Source organism: Python bivittatus, unplaced genomic scaffold (assembly GCF_059951505.1).
Source record: "Python bivittatus isolate LINGU-HERP-01145 unplaced genomic scaffold, Pbiv_v1 ctg000210_np1212, whole genome shotgun sequence".
NCBI lineage: Eukaryota > Metazoa > Chordata > Lepidosauria > Squamata > Pythonidae > Python > Python bivittatus.
In genome coordinates this window covers 4,462,784-4,481,861 of record NW_028277053.1, presented here as the reverse complement: position 1 = coordinate 4,481,861, position 19,078 = coordinate 4,462,784, and the positions used below count along the sequence as shown (strand labels likewise).

Here is a 19,078-nt window from a genome sequence, read left to right as displayed (position 1 = left end):
CAGTGCTTAATAGTCCTCATGGTCAAGACATTCCTCATTTTGAGTTGGATCACTCTCTCTGTAAATATGTCCTAACCTCAGAGACTACGGAGAATAAATCCACCCTCTCTTCCCTTGACAGCACTTCAAGTACTGGAAGAGTGATATCATGTCTCCCCTTAGCCTTCTTTTCTTTAGGCCACACATACCCAGTTCCTTTAATCTTCTTTCATGTGATTTAGCTTCCAAGTTCTTCTCTGTCTTTATTGCTCTTCTCTGCACTCTTTCTAGTTCCTCAGCATCCTTCTTGTATATTGACAACCAAAACTCGACAGAATATCCCAGATGTGGTCTGAACAGCACAGCATTGAGCAGAACTATCACTTTCCATGATCTCAATATTATACCTCTATTGATGCAGCCCGAGACAGCATTGGTACATTGCTGGCTCATGCTTAATATGTAGTCTACCAAGACATCTAGATCCTTCTCACAAGTACTCCTATTCAGATTAGTGTGGCACAACCAATGTTTAATGAACCCAATATTGTTCCTTTCTAAGTACTCAGAAATCCACTGTTTGATGATATTTCTAGGATTTTCCCAGGTACTGATGTCACAGTAATTGTTCTGTAGTTTCCTGAGTTCAGTTTTTTCCCTTTTTGGAACAATGTTAGTTGTACCCCAGTTGTGTTGTGCAAATGTATTCCAAATCTAGGCTGAATAGAGGTAGAATCTGCAAAAAGCTTTGACAAACTATGGCCCAGTCTCCTGCCTTTTGAACTTTTAAGAAAAGGGCGTGTCAGTCCTAGTTAGTGATCCTTTACCTCTTGGGGGAAAAGTGAGGGTGGGGGGAGACAGCTCTGGTAAATTGATCCATGGAGGCCCTTTCAGATTCCTGGTTCTGTTTCTTTTCTGACTCTCTCAAAGTTTAAAACTCATCCTGGGAAAAAAGAGGGCCCTATTCTTCATTTCCTTTTGGTGCACAAGTGGCTGTGGGGTCTCCCAAGGGTCTTCGGGGCTCTCTTCTCCTTGCATTCCCTCAGCCACCAGCCTCTGCTCTAACCAGCCACGTCTCTCCCAGTTCGGCATTTTCCCAAGACCTGGCATTTCCCGAAAACATGACTCCCTTCCCCTTGGCCAGCTCTTCTTGGTGTGGAGGTGGACTTTGGTAGCTGTTACTGCAGCTCTGCATTGCCAGGTTTTAGCAGCCTTCCGAGAAGATTTGTTCTGCTCTTAAAGCTTGCTGAAAACAGCTTGAGATCGTGTACATGATGAGATGAGATGAGATGGGGTGAAAGAGTCAGAAATTAGAATATACCTTCAGCATCAAACCTAGGTTCCCCTGCACACAGGGCTTTCTTCCAGAGGCAAGCTACGTCTCCTCCATCATCCTCTGTAACCCTGAGAAGATCCTTTCAACTCAGAGAAGCCTCGGCTGCCTGCAGTGCCTTTCTCTTGCAGGTATCTAGTCACAGAGGGACAGATCTTCACCCTCTTCGTCTTCACCACCTTTGCCCTGGTGGCGCTCGTGATGCACCAGAAGCGAAAGGGGCTCGTCATGGACAGCAACGGCCGCTTCCTCTTCTACTCATTCATCATCACGCTGGGGCTGATTGCCCTCTGGATTGGCTGGCTCTGGAATGACCAGATCCTCCGGAAGAAATATCCCGGCATCATCTATGTTCCTGAACCCTGGGCGTTTTACACCTTGCACTTGAGGAATCTGCACTCGACACAGGCAGAGAGCGTTTGATGATGTTACTGCCTTTATTTTGGACAGTGGAGTCCTTTGGGCAAGTCAATAGGGTTTGGGTGATGCCCACAGAACAAAGGAAGGGAGGTTTTTCCTTCCTTCCATCCATCCACAGCTCTTGTAGCTCAAAGGAGTCCTGCAGCCTGATTCTGTGTAGATTCATTTGGAAGCAGGTTCTACCATACTGGGGCCTTCTCTCAAATACATCTTAACTGGGAGCATAGCTCTAGGCTATAACAAAGGGATGTGGTTGCAGAAGGAATATTCAGAACCTGAACGGGTCCACCACTGAACCCAATCCACTGAACTGAAATTCCTTTTGCATCAGGGTTTGTATTTTTTCATGTTTCTAATCCTCTGTGATTGGGAAGATGCCTTGCCTATGTAGAGTTTGTTAGAATGGTGGATGGAGAAGAGGGATCCAGTAGACCTTGCATGACTTTTGTTGTTCAGCTTGTCTCCTTGCTTCACGTTTTCCACCCTATATCAGGTGGAATAAATTACGCAAAGATGAAGATCTGCTTATTTCATACAGCTCAGTCTTGCTGAGTGCAGGAAAGCTGCTGCGTTCAGCTCTCAACCAGTTGTTGATGGCTATTTTGATTGTCTGCTCCTGAGATTTGTGGTGCAAGTAGATAATATTTAGTCTAGTGAATTTTGAAATGAGAAGCAAGCACTGAGAATTTTGACTTCCAGCCTCCAGCTCTATGAGTTCCTGGCTTTTGCACTCGCTAACATGAACAAGTTGCAGATCTGGCTGGAAGAGAGGAAGACTCAGCCAGAGGTGAAAGAGGCATTGCATCACCTATTGCAAGCATGAGATTAGGAGGGTGTGAAAAACAACGAGGTCTAAAGGCAGCTACCATGTTGAAAGAGGTTGCCCAGCCCTGTAGATTGCTTAGCGACCCCCACAGGGATGTTCCTGGCTTTGGTGTCATCCTTTTAGCAAATTATCTATTCCCAGCAGAGAGTAAGAATTGTGGCCCTGAAATTGGTGACGAGCTCACTGAGATCCATCCAGTGTAGGCAATGAATTAGATAATTTTTCACTGATGAATCCCATCAACCTCTTAACCAGTCATATTATTAGTAACTCACAGTACTTTCTAAAATCTTAACCAAAGGTAATGGTGATAGAACCATCCATTGTATGGAAGAGAGCCCATCTTGTGCTCCCTTTCTCTTTAAGAAAGGGGTCCTTGTCAGAATGGGGGCTGTCAAAAATAAACCAGTTTGTATATCTAGGCAAGCAGTCTGAATGTTTTCCGAAGTTTAGGGGCTGGCCAAATAATGGAGAAATACTCCAGAACCCAGCTTCACAAGGATTTCTGGACTTGTGGGATCTACAGAGATATCACTTGGCAAGAGGGCGAGAATCTGAGATGTGAACAAAGGATGGAGAGAGGCTTGTACAAACTACTAACAACATCCATTTCTTAGAAGGATTTCCAGAATAGTTCTGGCATCAGAAATAGCATTGTGGCAGCTATAAAGACAAGAGGCAAACACGAGTAGAGTATGGGTGTAATCTGATGAAGTGGATTCCACAAAATGAATGTTACAACAGATTAGTTGGCCTTAGAAATGATGCAGGTCTCCTGCTTGAAGGAAAAAATGTAAATGTACAGTAGGGGAGGGGGAAAGCCCTGTTTCCTTGTCTGCAACTTGTAGAAACAAGCACCACCCCCTTGCCCGCACCCTGCTGCTTTTTCTACCAGAAAGGATGATAAGAGCATCTTTAAAAAATCTTTAAAATTAGAGGTGGTCTTATGCTGCTGAGAATTGGGGCAGAAAAGTGTTTTTATGGGGGAGTGGACTAACCTTGAATTCAAAAGCTATTTTCTTTTGATTTAGTGTGGGAAATGATATAACAGAGGACTGCCTTATAGGGCAGAAGACCCAGAGGATGGTCCATGGCTCGTTGTCTACAAATTAGCATCTCTCTGATCTTTCTTCAGCATTTGAAGGCAAAGGGAGTACATTGACAAACCTCTGGAAGGCAATGTCTTTCAAAGAAAAATCCATCGACCCAGACTTCCCAGAATTTTTTCCTGTTGAAATTATGAGCTGTACTTTGGTCTGCTCCAGCCTTCCACCACTTGGACCCCCCCCCCAGATGTTTTGGAGATCCGTTTTCATCACCTATAGTCAGCATGGGCAGATTTTAGCCTAACACATCTGGAGAGGGCCTCAAGTGACAGAAGCCCAAACTACAGCCCATAATACCCAGGGGAAGATGCAGGCTCACAAACAGGACAGGTGGTTGCACTAGTCATAAGAGCTGTGGTTAAAAGGTATTTTTACACTTCGGATTCTGCTGTAACCAGCTGTCACACTTTTCACAACACAAGTGCTTTCTCTTTGCCACACACCTGCCTCTCTCCTCCCTTTCCTGCGCTCTCTCCTTCCCTCCCCTTGAGGACTCGTGTAGGAAACTCCACATCTGGGAGATGTGCAGTGGCATTCCTTAAGTGTAAGAAGTTTTTCACTGAGACTCTTTTTCAGGGACATGCACAGGGGAGGGACAAAAAAGTTAAGATGACTCTCCAGTATCTCATGAGATACTTCAATGGACCATCAAAGCCCTGCCCCTCAGGCCTCCAGTCACGTGGCTGCACCATCTTGACTTTAACCCCCTTTCGGATGGTCCTGCTTTTTTCGTATCTTGCAAACCTGGGCAAGGCCTTCCTGTAACAGTTTGCCTTTCACAATTCCACCTACGTACTCCAAGTGTGATCCAGATGTTTATGTAATGAGTTTAGTTTGGGCAGATAAAAGTGTGCTAAAATCCTTCTGGACAGAGTGGTTCAGTCTTTCAAATCTTTGGAGTGCCAGGGAGCCTCTAAATGCGCCATAGATTCCTTTGCTGGTTTTCTTCAGGAAGCAAGGAGTATAAGTAACAGACAAGGTAAATGGTGAGATAAGTTTGTCAAAACAAAAACTGCATTTGATTTAATTGTAATTAAAGACAGATTGTATAATTAGTCTCCATTCATGAATGTAACTTTTCCTTTCTGTCATATTAAAAATTATTATTTTGAAGGTGGGAGGGCAACTTCGTAACTTGATGGATTAAATATAATGCACTTCCAGGTGTCTCCAGAGGAGCTAAGAACTATTTTAAGCGTATGAAGTACAGTTGCAGTACTTGGCTGATCTCAAAAGAAGCAAAGGGAGATTGGATCTGGTTAACGTGAGGTGGGAGGTGACCAGGACATTCTGGGATTGTAGACTGGGCTGGAAGGTCTAAAAAGCGTCCCAGGAAAAGGCAATGGAAAACCATGCCCAGATTATTGCCAAGAAAAGCATGGACATTTCTGCATGGTCACCAAGAATTCAGCTCAGCTGGAACAAGTAACTGGAACAAGTCTCAAGGACAGGAAGGCCTGGCACAATATGGTTCATGGGGTCATGAAGAGTCGGACACAACTTAATGATTGAACAACAACAATTCTTGTTTAGCAGCACAAACTTCCCTGACTTTAGACTAGGACTGAGACCCGCAGAATTCCCAATTCTGGAGGGTGCTAAGTTCAGGAAGGCTGTCCTAGCATATTGTCCTCTGATCCAGGTTTGAGAGCTGCACTGTGGTACCATTAGATGGATGCAGAGCTGTTTGACCAGTTGTATGCAGTCAGTGTACATCAGTGGCCCCACATCAGGCTAGAAGGTTGTGTCTCATGGAGTACAAGCTCTATGCTATTCAACATACTTATAAATTACTTGGATGAGGATCAGAAAACACAGAGATTACACAAAAGCAGATAACAAATGCCTTAGAGGACAGTATCAAGATTCTGGAGAATCCCACAACAAGTGGGAACAATAAGCAAAAATCAGGAAGATGGATTTCAATATGGGCAAATGCAAAGTTGGATAGGGCAATACATTTGGGTAGGACAAATTAAAGGCATGAATATAGAATGGAGGGGATTGTCCTGGGCAGCACATGTGAAAATGATCTGGGTGTCTTGGAGGTCACAATGGAATGTGAGCCAACAGTGATTAGCTCCAAAAATAAAAAATTGAATCCAAGGCTTCATCAACAGAAGTATAGTGTCACAATGAAGGGAAGACATCATTTCTCTTCTGCAGTAGTCAGACCACAATTCAATATTTTTTTCTAGTTCTGGGCATCATAAGGATGCTGAAGAACTGGAAAGAGTACAGAGAAGAGCAACAAGAATAGTGAGGTCCTGGAGACAAGACCTGGATATGTTTAGTCTAAAAAAGGGAGACATGATAGCAGTCTTCTAATACTTGTCACCTCAGAGAAGGGGTACGGATTCATTTTCTGTGGTACCTGAGGATAGGGCAAGAGCCGATGGGTAGTTGTTTTACAGAGAGAGAGCCAACTCAAAATGAGGACTGTCATGACTCTGAGAGCTGTTCAGCAGTGGGACAGGGCCTCCTGGAGTTGTGGGAGCTCATGAATCTGATGCTTGTACTCCTTTGAATAAAGTGTGTTCGTCTGAAAAGTGCTACTGTTCCTTTTGAGCTTTGGCTGCTATAGATTAATATGGCTCTCCTCCTACAATACAAGTTAATAAAGGTCATTCAGCAATGGAATCAACTGCCTCAGGAGGTGGTAGACCCTTTTTGCTGGAAGTGCTTCAGCAGAAGCTGGATGGCCATCACTCAGGGGTGCTGTAGTAGTGGATATTGCAGTGGGGAGGGGGATAGGCTAGATGGTCTCCAAAATCCCTTTCAACCCTCACATGCTGTGAAGCTATACTTTACTTACTGCTGAATTCTTCATGTTTATTGATTGTGCTTGTTACGTGAGCTTCTAGAACAGCCATTGAACCAGCCCAAGCCATTTCTGCACGGAAGATCAAGATGGTGGCAGTTTCCTCTCATTAACAAGGGAGATGCTGCTGCTTAGCTCCTCTTCACCTCAGGGTACTTACCTGTGCCACAGAAGTCAGAATATACTCTCACATTGCCATTTTGTGCTCAAAATGTCTCCTGGAGAAAAAAGATGGAATTTTAGCTAGGTAACTCTAAATATTCAGGCATTTCTCCCTTTCAGCCTGTTCCGATGCCTAGAAGCGGACTTGTAATGGAGTGACCCCCTTTTGTAGCCACTGTGTTTAGGGTTTGCAAAAGAGCACGCTTGGATCGAAGCCCTACTTGAGTTGTCTTGAAAGAGGCTGGAGATTGCGAAGCCATTGGGATCCAACTAAGTATTTGATGGGTTTGGGAAGATGGTTCCATTTAACACGTGGAATTGTTTTCTACCCTCTGTGGTAAAAAATTCAAATCCTTGCCAAGAGCTGAAAAATAATTCCTGCAAAAACAGAACAGTCACGATCCGGTTGCTGCTTGGCTAGCAGCTGTGGCTTCGGCTGAAATTTGACCCACAAGCTGGATCGTATCCATGGCAGCAAAAGGTATTTATTACACCTGGTGCCGCTCTCTGGGATGGGTGGACTTTATCCCTTAATCAGTGAGGAAGCTGGGCGTGGAAGGCAGGCAGGGCAGCCCGGGGAGGACCTGCGGCTGCACAAGGAAGGCTCCAAACTCTTCCAATGGTGACTGGGGACATTTTGCCCAGAATTGTGGCTGGCTGGGTGGGGAGTCTTATTCTGTAGAGCCGAAGGAAGTTATTTCATTGTTGTCGTTCCTTTTCTGTCTTGCAGGCAAAATTCCTAACCCAGGATCAGATCAACGGTATGTATCTCGCTAACTGAAAAGGGGCGGCTAATGACCCTAACCCCTCTCCTTACTGCTTGTGTCCTGCTCTTCCTTGAAAAAACTTCAGATCAGCTTTTTTGGGTGAAGCGTCCCATCAACCACTGACCAGATCCCTTTCCACTTCCATATGGAATAATCTGTACCAAGAGAGGTGATGCCCATTTGGGGCTCTTTTAGATTTCTTGCCCACTAATGTGTCTATTTAATTATCTCAAAAACATGTCATGGAAAGTATTTTGTGCAACTTCATCCAAAAAACCCCCCTGCAACTGGCATCTGAACAGTGTTGGTTGTACTCCTTTTATTCTTTAAAAACGCTACAATTCTTGCCTTGCATTTCAGTGTCAAGTTAGTATTACATTGACTTCTTGCTGTATTGTCAAGGCTTTTCAAAGGGTTGCTATGCAGCAATTATATTGCTTGGAAAAAAAGAATAAATGACCTGACAGAAGGGACCTGGTAGATTCCTGGAAGAAAGGCAAGCGATCTTATAGGTCGGGGCACTTTCAAGAAGATCACTGCCAATGGCTTAGACTCAGGCGGGCACCAGCCATCAACTAAGGTAGGAGGACCAGGAAGTCACCTACAACTGTGGGTTAGCTACACCATACTAGCTAGCTTAATAACGTCATGTGTGGTGGTTAAGTTATTGGACTAGGACGGTAGAAACTCAGATTCAAGTCCAATATCAGCCATGGAAGCTCATTGGGTGACTTTAAACCAACTACTCTCAGATGAACCTAGCTCACAGGGTTGTTGTGGGAAAAATTGGAGGACAGTGTTATATAACGCACCTGGAGGAAAGCTGTAACATAGATCTAACAAATAAATAATATGTGCGTGAATGCCTCAGCAAGTAACAGCCCCTGGAAGACCTTCTCTGGGCTCAAAAACTAAGCAGGATATAGCTTGCTTAGTACTTGGATGGGAGACTAGAAGGAAGTCTCAGAGTTGTAGGCTAAATTAAGAAGTCAGGAACACATAGTAGAAGATGAGGATGGTGAACCACTTCTGCACTGCTGCCAAGAAAACTTTGTAGACACATCCATCCTTTGTAGACATCAAGAGTCAAGGTTGAAGGAGACTGTGCTTTTACAGGGTATAGTCATAATAACTGCATGAAATTAATTAATTAATTAAATCATAGCTTTAATGGAAATAACGGACTTTAGCCTCCCTATTGTGGAGAATTCAGCCCACAACTCACCTTCGCCAAAGGAGAGCTGTACAATTCCTTGCCTCAGAACACCAGAGATCATCCAACCGACCTTCTCCTTTTCTCCCAAACAGAATTCAAGGAATGCTTTTCCCTGTATGACAGAAAGCAGAAAGGCAGGATCAAGGCCAGTGATCTGATGGTGGTCATGCGCAGCCTGGGCACGAGCCCTACTCTAGGGGAGGTGGCCAGACACCTTCAGCTCCACAAAATCGGTAAGTGTAGGGAAGATTTCCCTATCTGGCTTTCCCCTGGTCTCCCATCCGACCCTGCTTAGCTTTTGGAGATCAGCCAAATTTAAGTATTTAATTAACATTAAATGTAATTTATATGACTACTCCCCAGGGATGTGTTCTCCTACAACAATAAAAAGAGTGTATAATTTGGAAGGGCTCCAGGGAATGCGGTTATGTATCCCTGGTATAAAGTGATGCAGCTGGGGCAGTGGACTATTGACACTCAGACGGCTGATAAAATCTGCGTGGGGACAATCACACTTTTGGAGTTACAGCAGTCAGTTCAAGCCTCAAGAATTGTACCTGGAAAATGGGTTAGAATTAAAGCGGAGCACGTTTCTAGGATGAGACTGATACCAGAGGCTGATTTCCTTTTACCTTTAAAATATATGTGTTACAGCAACTGGCAAAGTAAAAACTACCTTGGGCTCCCTACCAATATATGTTATTCTATTCCTCAGACGGGAATGGTCTGCTGCGGCAGTAAATGTATTAATTCACCTTAAAAGTTCAACAGATGAGAAAAGGGAAAGGCCTACATTAAGGATAATTTAGAAAAGGGCTGAAATTTATATTTGATCATAATATGAACGTAACAGTATTTCAGGGGTGGATGAGCCATAGATCTCGGCTCATCATAGGTCCAGCCCCAATTTTTTCATTGTGCCACTTAAATCTGGCAACAGTTCGATTTTCTCAGCATGATTTTTCCAAATTAAAAGTAAAATAAGTGGGTTAAATCTCCACTATGCTTAATACAGCTATTTTGCCTTTATTTAATCATAGAGCCGCCCATCTCACATAAGTGACTCTGGGTGGCTACACAATTAAAATAGCAAGAGCAAAAAACTGCCGAACGATGATAACAAAACCATTAAAAACAAAACCCTTAAAAACTGTAAACACGGAAGAGTGCACACAGAGCCTTACAAACCATCCAGCAAGCTCCACACCACCAAGGCATAGCCAAGTCTTCGTGCTTTTCTGAAAGGCCGACAAGCCTGGGGCCAGTCTGACTTCAGGGGGAATGATGCTCCGGAGGGCGGGAGCCACGGCAGAAAAGGCTCGTCTCCTGGGCTGGGTCCCGTCAGATGGAACTCCTTCGCAGACGGGATCTGTAACGTGCCTCTCCTGCTGAACTTAATGGGACAGGTAGATGTAACCGGGGAGAAGTGGGCCCTGAAACACCCTGGTCCCATGCCATGTAGGGCTTTAAAGGTCAAAACCAGCACCTTGAATTGAACCTGGAAGCAAACTGGCAGCCGGTGCAGCTTGTGGAGCAGAGGTGTAACACGTGCAGACCTAGGGGCACACGTAACTGCCCTGTGCCACCGCATTTTCAAGGGCAGTCCATGTAGTTTGCCATTTACATTACAGTAGTCCTTTTGGAGGTGACCAGGGCATCAGTGACTGAGGGTAGAGCCTCCCAGTCAAGGAACAGGTGCAACTGGCACACAACACGAAGCTGCACAAAGGCTCTCCTAGCCGTGACTGCCACTTGCTCCTTGAGCAGGAATTGTGAGCCCAGAAAGACCCCCAGATGGTGAACAGGGTCTGTTTGGGCAGTGCCACCCTATCTAACACTAAAGTTGGCAAATTTAAAGTTCCTCCAGAAAGAGAGGATAGAGGTGGAAAATGTCAACTTCACGTCCTAGCTTTTTTTTTTTTAAACTGCAAACTCGGGCTTCATAAAGCTTGCACATCTCAGCTTTATTCAGAATATTGTGTATAGTTCTGGCCACTGCATCTCAAGAGTAGCAGGGATGAGGCAGAAAAGATAAAGCCAAATAGGAAGAGGGAGGAGGAGAAGGAGAAGGAGAAGGAGAAGGAGAAGGAGAAGGAGGAGAAGACTGGATAAACTGTATACTTTGATTATTCTTTTTATCTGCAAAACATAAAATCAAGTCAACAATATAAGTTAGGAAATATGTCCCTTTCTCAATCTTTGAATCTTGAGTATATTTTGTGTAAACCACTTTTTAAGAAACTCTTGGTCTAAGCTTTTTGCATCAGGCTCTAGCGATTATAAACACAATTCTCATTTCCCACTGTGCTCTTTCCTTCTGCCACACTTTTTTATTCTGGGATATAGAGAATTGTTTCCTGCTGCTTAATGCCTTAGTCCTTTCCGTGTGGTTCACTGTCCTTTTCCAGCAAGTTTCCACCATGCTCAGTTTGCCTGATCTCAGGCTTTTTTCCAGATTTACTGCAGACTCTTTGTGCCTTGTAACACTTCATCTTTTTCTTTAAGAAGATATGTAGAAATAATTTTGAAAAATAATTTATAAATATACAACCAGGGGTCTTTATCGGAAAAGGACCACAAAGTCTCCGTGGAAGGAATCTTGAGGTTTATGAGCAACCTTCTGAGAATGGTCAATAGCTCTAGCTCCCTTTGCTTTAACAAAGCAAGTGGCCAGATTTAATATTCAAACCCCCTGTTGAACTGTCCTTCACCAGTTTTGAAATATTCAATATTTCAGCAGCCAAACCTGCAGCGCTATAGCCCCGTGCCGTCTTTATGACAATCCTCCTTTGCAACATCTGTTGTGTCACACATTCTACCCTTCATGTAAGGGTGTTATCTGTTGGGTTCTTGGTATTCTCTGAGCTGTGTTGTTTTTCTGCAGAAAAGTTGTCTGCAGGAAGTTTCATTACTAGGCCAGGTAACGCCATGAGCGCACGCTCCGGTAACAAAATATCTGCAGGAAAACAATCCAGCTCAGAGAATACGAAGAACCCGCAGTTCAACCTGGAGCTATATATATTCTCTACTGCGTGGTTTGTTATCTTTCTAAATAAAATAAGCCCTTTTGAAAATAATCTTGCATTCTTGCCTTGTGGCAGTTTTACCCTTCTAAGGTTACTTTCTAAGCTGGGAACACAGTAAGCTTTTGAAATGCAAACCTCAACAGTTTTTGTTCCACAGATTTATACAATTTAAATGAATTGGAGTTTTTTTTTTTGTCTTCTGCTCGACTGAAGTCACTATTGGCAAAGTGGATCTGTAGAACTCCAATCGACATGTAAAATTGTTAAAAGAAATGTGAAGAGCTTGTTATAAGTCATCTTTGGATTGATTCTGCAAATTTTATTTCTTTGGATTCTGGCATGATCGAAATAAAATGAAAACAGTTCTGTGCTTTAAGGAGAGATCAGCTGAAAACAAATATCAAAGGTGATGTAGTTTGAGGCTCTGAAGGTTTAATTGAACTATCCTCTTCTAATCATGGGGGGGAGGGGAGGAGAAGAGCCTTCCCAATGGTTAGAAGAGCAGTTTGATGAAATCTTCAGAGCCCAAACCACTTATAGTTGAACTTTCCTTTTTTTTTTTTTAAAGGCATCTAGTTAGTCAATCTGGGAAACTAGGACGTTAGCCTGAAGCACAAATCTTTTGGTGCCTGGACCCACACTTGACACTTGGGGGCAGGGCAAGGTCTGTAAAGACAGAACTATATCACTAAGGGCAGGCAGGGCTGGGATTTTCTACTTTTTTCAGAGTTTGGGGAGATCAGGAATCTTCTGTTGCATTCCTTACTGTATGAAGACTATTTCAAAGCTTATTCAAACCTTTACATGCATTTCCTTACTTCAAAATGGCAGGAAGCCCTGATACTGAGATTTGGTTCTAGGTTCCATGCAAGCTTAAGATCACGGGCAGCCTACTCTAATTTACATGACACACCAGCTGATGGCCTTTAATAATAAGATCTCCTTATACAGTGCTGGCCGTTTGCTCCTTCCTTCTCACTTACAGATATCAATGCAGAACTGGATTTTTCAACTTTCCTGACCATCATGTATAGGCAAACACAGCAGGAAGATCCAAGGAATGAAATCCTCTTGGCCATGTTAATGGTAGACCAGCAAAAGACTGGATTCATCTCAGTGGCTGAGCTGCAGGCTAAGCTGATGAACCTTGGAGAAAAGCTATCCAAAGAAGAGGGTAAGTCTCCTGCAAAGATCTCTGTGTCTTGAGCCTTGGAAGAGGGCTTTTTCCAGTTAGGGAAAGATATAAGGGAAGAGGGAGAGATCAATGGCTATTACAAATCATTGCCTCCTAATTGTCCACTTTTATGCCTGAGTCTTCCCCAACCTGGTATCATCCAGATGTACCAGACTCCCATGGGCATCATCTTCAGCCAGCTTGGGGAAAGCCAGCAGCCAGAGAGAGAATGTGTACTAGTCTTCTCACCTGCTGTGAATATGTCTTCCAGTTGTGTGGGGATTGTATCTTCCAGAGTATCCAACCAGTATAAATATTATAATCCAGCATATCATAATGATAAAACTGGAGAAGACCACAGAATACTAACCCTTTCCTATAGGTTTGTTTTTATTCAGTAGTAGATGTAGTACTTTGGGCCATTCTGTCAACTGGTAGAGTAGGTTAGCCTTTAAACTAGCCATCCATTGTCTGTGTAAGAAAAACCAAAGAAATCTTTATCATCCTTTTAAGATCTTCAGTAGTAGGTGGACGGCCAGATTCCAAAAAATAAGCACTCGGGATAAAAACTAAAAGTGATTTAATTTAAATTCAAATTCAATCAATTACATACATTTCATGATTATTTCCTCTATTTTTAATATTTTTCTATCACGTACTAAACATTTTAATTCCATGGAACTGTTAGAGGGGTTTGCGGTTTCAGACTCTGTGCTAAGAGAAACCGAATGACCTAAGCCTGGCACCAATCCAAGGTGTCTCTGAACAAAAGCAGCACCATCAACTACAAGACACACAGGGGAGGTGTATGATACAAGCAGAGTTAGTGGTTTTATGGGTTAGATGACTAGGAAACATGGAGAAAAAGATATTTTGTGACTGGGAGCAACCAAGAGGCTCTTTGTTAACCAATCCTCCTCCTCTTCCTTGCTAGATATCCTGTTTATAATAATCACTTCCCAGCTTCAGTCATTGACTCATCTAGGTCAATCACTGGCAGTGGCTCTCTAGTTTGTTCTTAGCTTTAATCTATACACCTGTGACTTTGGAGTTACATGCGCTGCATTCCCAAGCTAGTCCCATCCCAGACCTCAGCCTGCTGTATTCCTACATTACATGCCTTTGGTGCTGAACATGGGAACCGCCTATTCCCTCAATTGTTTCTTTTAACTGTTGCATCATCATCATTTCACCTCCCACCCATCCACAACTTGACACCCTGATTAAAGATCTGAAATACATAGTCTGGATATCTATAATCTGAAGTGGTTCAATTATTCTGCCATTGCTTACAGTGAACACCCTCTTGAAGAATGCCAAAGTAGGACACAACGGATTAGTGAAGTATGAAGACTTAATTCAATCAATCACACTTCCAGTTGATGATTATTGAATTACAAAAAGATTCTCAGCTGATGGCAACCATGCTGGCTTGCAACCTTCATCAATTCTTCTTGGAACCTGGTGCTTGTCTGCCTTTTTGCCTTAAAAAAATAAATGCTTTGTGGCAAAAAAGGAGGAGGATGCTAAATAAAGGCAGGGATGTTGGCTCTTTCTGTGTAAAATCTACTATGTTTCTTTGATTTTCTGTTTCTACTAAGTTCCTTTGATTTTTAAGTATTCCAGAAGAAGGTGCTCAAGAACTGGAAGTATTTTTCAGTATCATGCAATCCATAAAGTATGATTCATGAGGTAGCATATTATAAGAAATCTGCACTATTCAGCAGTGGTGTGGTCATTGAATGTGGTGCGATAAGCACTTTGCTACGGCATCAGAAGCAGCTACGCAGAACTAGAGGCTGTGAATAGGTTTTAAGAACCACCTTGTAACAAGGAGCTGTGCAGCCACACAGATGTACCAGGCAGAAGGAGAAAGCTACAATTAAGGTTCTTTCAACTTGCACTCATTTTCTTTTTCTGTCATTGCATATTTACTTAAGAATTTATCTCTGCAAAAACAGTGTCAGTATTGTGTATCCTCAGAAAGTTATTCCACAAGAGAGAATGTAATAATGTTTTTTATTACATCTAAAGATGTTTTACATAAACAAGTAACATTCAATAGGGTAAACCATTTCTCTTCCAATGCATGTAATAAATATTTTCACTTGGTACTTTTATACAAACTGACATCAGTCTACTATACATTTTTAAAAGCCACTTTTTAAAACTTGTTTGGCATGCTGTATGGAAACTTAGGAGAAAGTTTAAGGCAATGAATCACAGATCTGAGTTTATGGAATCACTTTTTTTTTGTTTTCACTTTATATACATAATGTCTTCCCTTTTGTTAATCAGAACAATTAACAGCAGCACACATTGGGGCCTCTGGCAGTTTTATTTCCATAGAAATCAAAGCTCTTATTGAAGAAAAATAAAACAATTAAGAAACCATAATTTCAAATTTTATTATGAAAAACTATGAAATGCTTAATATAATGAAAAAGCTTAGCCAAAGAATTACTAGCAAGAATCAGCTTCAGGTTGATAAGGTATTTATGTTTCAGTAGGGTAAAGAAGAAACATGGGAATGCCATGAAAATACTGAGAGACTGGGTTGCAATTTTGGTTTTGCATTTAGGTTTTTAAAAAGAAAAACTATGCGTCCAGTTAATGCCCACAGAAGTGATTCAAAATCACTCTATTTATTATAGAAGAATCCTGCATCTGTGTGTACACACAGAGCACAACATACAGAGAGTACAAACAAGACATACAAGCAAGCAATAAACACACACACACACACACACCCGCACGCGTGCACACACACACACACCTCTCTGTTGGAAAAAATAAGCTCCCTCCTCTCCAAAGCAAATATACATTATGAAATACATAGAATATATCTTACACGGTCAAATTAAACAAAACATATGCCTTGACTCCCAGAAAAATTCCACAATTATCAAAAACTACTTTGGCAAGGAAATCTTACTACAGAAGAAAATCCTGTAGTCAAAACTGTTGTGACTCCCAAAGCACAAGTCAGATGCATGTTTTGAATTAACTAACTTCCCAGGTCTCATTTATGCTGAAAGGTTTAGGAGGTGAAGGAGGAAGCATCATTAGCTACCTCAAGCTTCCATTTTGGATGTTGTTTAATTTCTCACATTCAAGTTATCAATGCTGCTTTCAGGTGCAACCTCTCCCATTCCTTTACAGTAACTGATGGCTTTTATCTGGTCTGTTGAAAAGCTTGAGTACCAGCAGGAGGCACTTTTGGTTTCGCGATTTATCCAATTAATTTAACATGGAGCAAGTCCTATGTCTCCAGCAACACACAATTTTTCATCAGACTGGGGGCCGGATCAAAATCAAGTATCCCGGAGTTCCCCCAAGCCCAGAATGCGCCTCAGTCACATGGAGAGGAAGCTCAACGTCCTACCCACTAATCCACTCAAAGCAGTGCAGAAATTCCTGGCAGCATCTTGAAAAGGTTTCTCAACAAGCTCGTTATGGTAGATGCAGATGCAGAGGAGGACTGACACAGCAGCAGAGCACAGCACCGTATGATTCACTGTCAGTGCAAACACACCTCAGACGACTACTTGCTACTTGCCCAATGCGTTTGTATGTACTGACGCTCCATCACTATACATGGAGCTCAACTGCGACTCATTTTTATATACACTGTGGCTATATTCTCCGGCTTAGCAGCCTGGAAAGTGTGCATCTTACAATGTGTTTGGTAGACATATATTCAGACATCTGTTTCCACATTTAATAAAAGCAATTATTTGGACTGTGCAGAAATGTCAGATAGAAGGCCACAGAGTTTCAAGAGAATGGTGCCAATTCTGGCTCTGCCTCCATACGTCTGGCTTCAAACAAGGCCATTTCCAATCTTCACTTGGAACACACAGAGGAGAAATTTTAAATGTTAGGTATAATTCTTAAGCCAGTATTAGTTTTAATGCCCCAAGCTATAGTGAATTTAGAAAATATTACTGATTTCTACTTGTTTCTTTAAATTTTACTGCCATTTAATAAATTAGAAACTAGCAAGGAAACATTGGCCACACATTAATAGAACACATGCATGGAACAGAATACACACCCTCGCTCTCACACGAACATATCTATAAATACATATATACACACGCATGTACATATAAACAAACATTCCTAAAATTCAAATCAAAATGGAAATGGAAAATGGAACATGTTTTAGAAAATCCAATATAATATTTCTGTGGTCTATATAAAAAAAGTTCATTTGTGATTAAAAGTTGGTAGCTTGTTACTGATTTAAAGTTTCACTGAAAAACAGCCTTGAAAATAAAAGTTTGGAAAAAATACTATCATTTGCAGACTTGGTTCAAAGAACTAGCTAACATGGTTTCTGATTAAGATGAAACAAAAAGCCTGCCTTGTTTTACCACGTTGCTTCCTCCCACTGAAATCTTCATCATTTGTAAACCTTGGTTTTAAATGTGACCTATAAAATGTTTTAACCTCAACATGGGTTTTGGGATGCAGCAAATTTCATCTGACTTCCCCATCCTTTCCCTTTTAAAACCTCATTTTCATGCTTTGCTATTTAACTGGGGAAGAATGTTTTAAAAATTCAGCCAGCTTGAAAAAAAGTTTTGTAACTAAACATTTATCCCTCAGTGTGGAATTTACAAATGCTGAAAGGGTAACACACAGATCTTTCTTCAGAAGAAATTATGAGGTAAGAAATGGTGAAGTCATTTAATACATTTTGAAGGAAGGGAGGGGGATAATCATCTTGTTGACTTCTACTCTCCACTAAGCTGCTGTAAAAAAGGATGGACTTTTAGTCATAATTTAATGGGCCACTCTTTAACCCAATCCTACTCAAATTAGTTCTACCAAATCCGACTGAATTCAATAGGGCACGTTTTCCCAACCCCCCCAAAAAATGCTTCTAGGATTGGACCCTGGTGTACATGATGTGCCAGTGGGATCCTCAGCTGCACAATAAATTCATTGAAATTACATTATTTCTCTTAAATATTGATGGGTTGGCTCTATTCAGTAAGCATGTCCTAAAAATTCCACCGATCACTTTTTTAAGGAAAGAAAAGTCTTTAGCACTCCAGATGTACATTTTTTAAGCGCCAAGGCAATGCTGAACTATCTCAACAAAGCGAGTCTTCACTGGCAGCTAGACTTTCAGAACCCATTTGGTCTCATCCAAAAGAGCAGAATAACCCCCACAACGGCAAATGGTTAACAAAGAGCAGAGCTGTGAAATCTGATCCATGAGCAAATCAAGGCAGGGCTAGCTAATAAAAACAGTCCGAAGAAGAAACATGGAAGATTCAGAACAGACCATCCACACCAGAACAAACAGCCGAAAGACTTTCCAAAAATCTACATCCAGCTGGCACACGAGAGAATGCTATGCAATTTCTGTAACTGAAACAGCCTCCGTCCAATTTCAGGATAACCAAATAGAGAGGAAAAGCAGGAAGGTCCAATTCAATTGCAAACGTTGAATTTGTTTCAAAAGCTTTGTGCAGGAAAACTTTCCCAATGGAGCATGCCCTAAGGAAGGAGAAATTCTCTCCAATTATTGTGGGTGCCATTTGTTTCCTCAAGAGTTAGCAGTCCTTCCACAATGTTCAGTGTTTCAAGCACACCATTTTTTCCATTAGCACTGCTGTGAACAAACAAAAGGTTATGTGGTTCAAAGCTTCAAAACAAGCCCACCAGCGTACAAGACAATTAGGGAGGGGAAAAATCTTCCATATCCCAAGCAATTATGTTGGGAGCTTTTCTAATTTTTTGTTTGTTTTTCACCAATCAAATCATCTTCTGTTTATATACAAAAGTACAACTGAAAATATAGTTTTGTTCTCTGTACACGTCTTAATATTTTTCCCTACAAAAAAGGAAAATCTTATCTGCATTTCTAAACAAAATAAGGTAAAACAAAATCGCAAATCTCTTCACCAACAAGTCCAGTGACGGCTCAACAGAACTCAGTCTAAAGAAATAATGTCTGGGATTACGCCAAAGAGAGAAGCTGGGTCTGTGCTACTTCTGCCGGCCACAGGGTGACCGTGGGCCTCCCGAATACTGGTGGAGGACACGAGGCTGCTGTTGCTACCGCTGTTGCTGCCATTTGTGGTAGGGAGAGCAGTGCTCCCTCCAGTGTTCAGCTGATCCAGGAACATCTGCGATGAAGTATAGGGGAAAAAACGGGAGTGCAAGAGTTCTTGATCGTCGGAAGTGGAGACGGCGGCGGCGGCGGCAGCCAAAATGGAAGTGCTGTAATG

At 42.1% G+C, this 19,078-nt stretch overlaps 3 protein-coding genes across 10 annotated transcripts in view; 2 read left to right on the top strand and 1 right to left on the bottom strand.

Annotated features, from left to right (window-relative positions):
- CLN6 (CLN6 transmembrane ER protein) overlaps positions 1-7,129 on the top strand; it is a 16,154-nt gene extending 9,025 nt beyond the window's left edge. For 4 of the 7 annotated variants that reach the window (XM_088139236.1, XM_088139240.1, XM_088139241.1 and 1 more), the window contains exon 7: positions 1,444-2,980. In XM_088139236.1, coding sequence (XP_087995362.1) covers positions 1,444-1,735 — 292 coding nt within the window. In that variant the 3' untranslated portion in view covers positions 1,736-2,980. Of the gene's footprint in view, positions 1-1,443; positions 2,981-6,767; positions 6,959-7,037 lie in introns of those variants that run through there. The other 3 variants (XM_088139239.1, XM_088139238.1, XM_088139237.1) reach the window with 3 other exon arrangements.
- Positions 6,990-14,881, top strand: CALML4 (calmodulin like 4). 2 transcript variants are annotated; one of them, XM_088139243.1, is made up of 5 exons: positions 6,990-7,128; positions 7,378-7,408; positions 8,723-8,863; positions 12,642-12,830; positions 14,126-14,881. In XM_088139243.1, the coding sequence occupies exons 3-5, from the start codon at positions 8,788-8,790 to the stop codon at positions 14,221-14,223; spliced, it is 363 nt and encodes a 120-aa protein (XP_087995369.1). In that variant the 5' UTR covers positions 6,990-7,128; positions 7,378-7,408; positions 8,723-8,787; the 3' UTR covers positions 14,224-14,881. The 2 variants fall into 2 exon arrangements, with proteins under 2 accessions (XP_087995369.1, XP_015745066.1); XM_015889580.3 differs by lacking the exon at positions 6,990-7,128 and adding an exon at positions 7,138-7,269.
- PIAS1 (protein inhibitor of activated STAT 1) overlaps positions 14,834-19,078 on the bottom strand; it is an 82,542-nt gene continuing 78,297 nt past the window's right edge. Inside the window, exon 14 of the mRNA XM_088139234.1 lies at positions 14,834-19,078. Within this exon, the coding sequence (XP_087995360.1) occupies positions 18,782-19,078 (297 nt within the window). The 3' untranslated portion in view covers positions 14,834-18,781.

Coding starts and splice junctions, on each gene's coding strand:
- CALML4 (XM_015889580.3), top strand. Junction 7,409..8,722: donor AACCCAGGATCAGATCAACG/GTATGTATCTCG, acceptor TCTCCCAAACAG/AATTCAAGGAATGCTTTTCC. Junction 8,864..12,641: donor CCTTCAGCTCCACAAAATCG/GTAAGTGTAGGG, acceptor TCTCACTTACAG/ATATCAATGCAGAACTGGAT.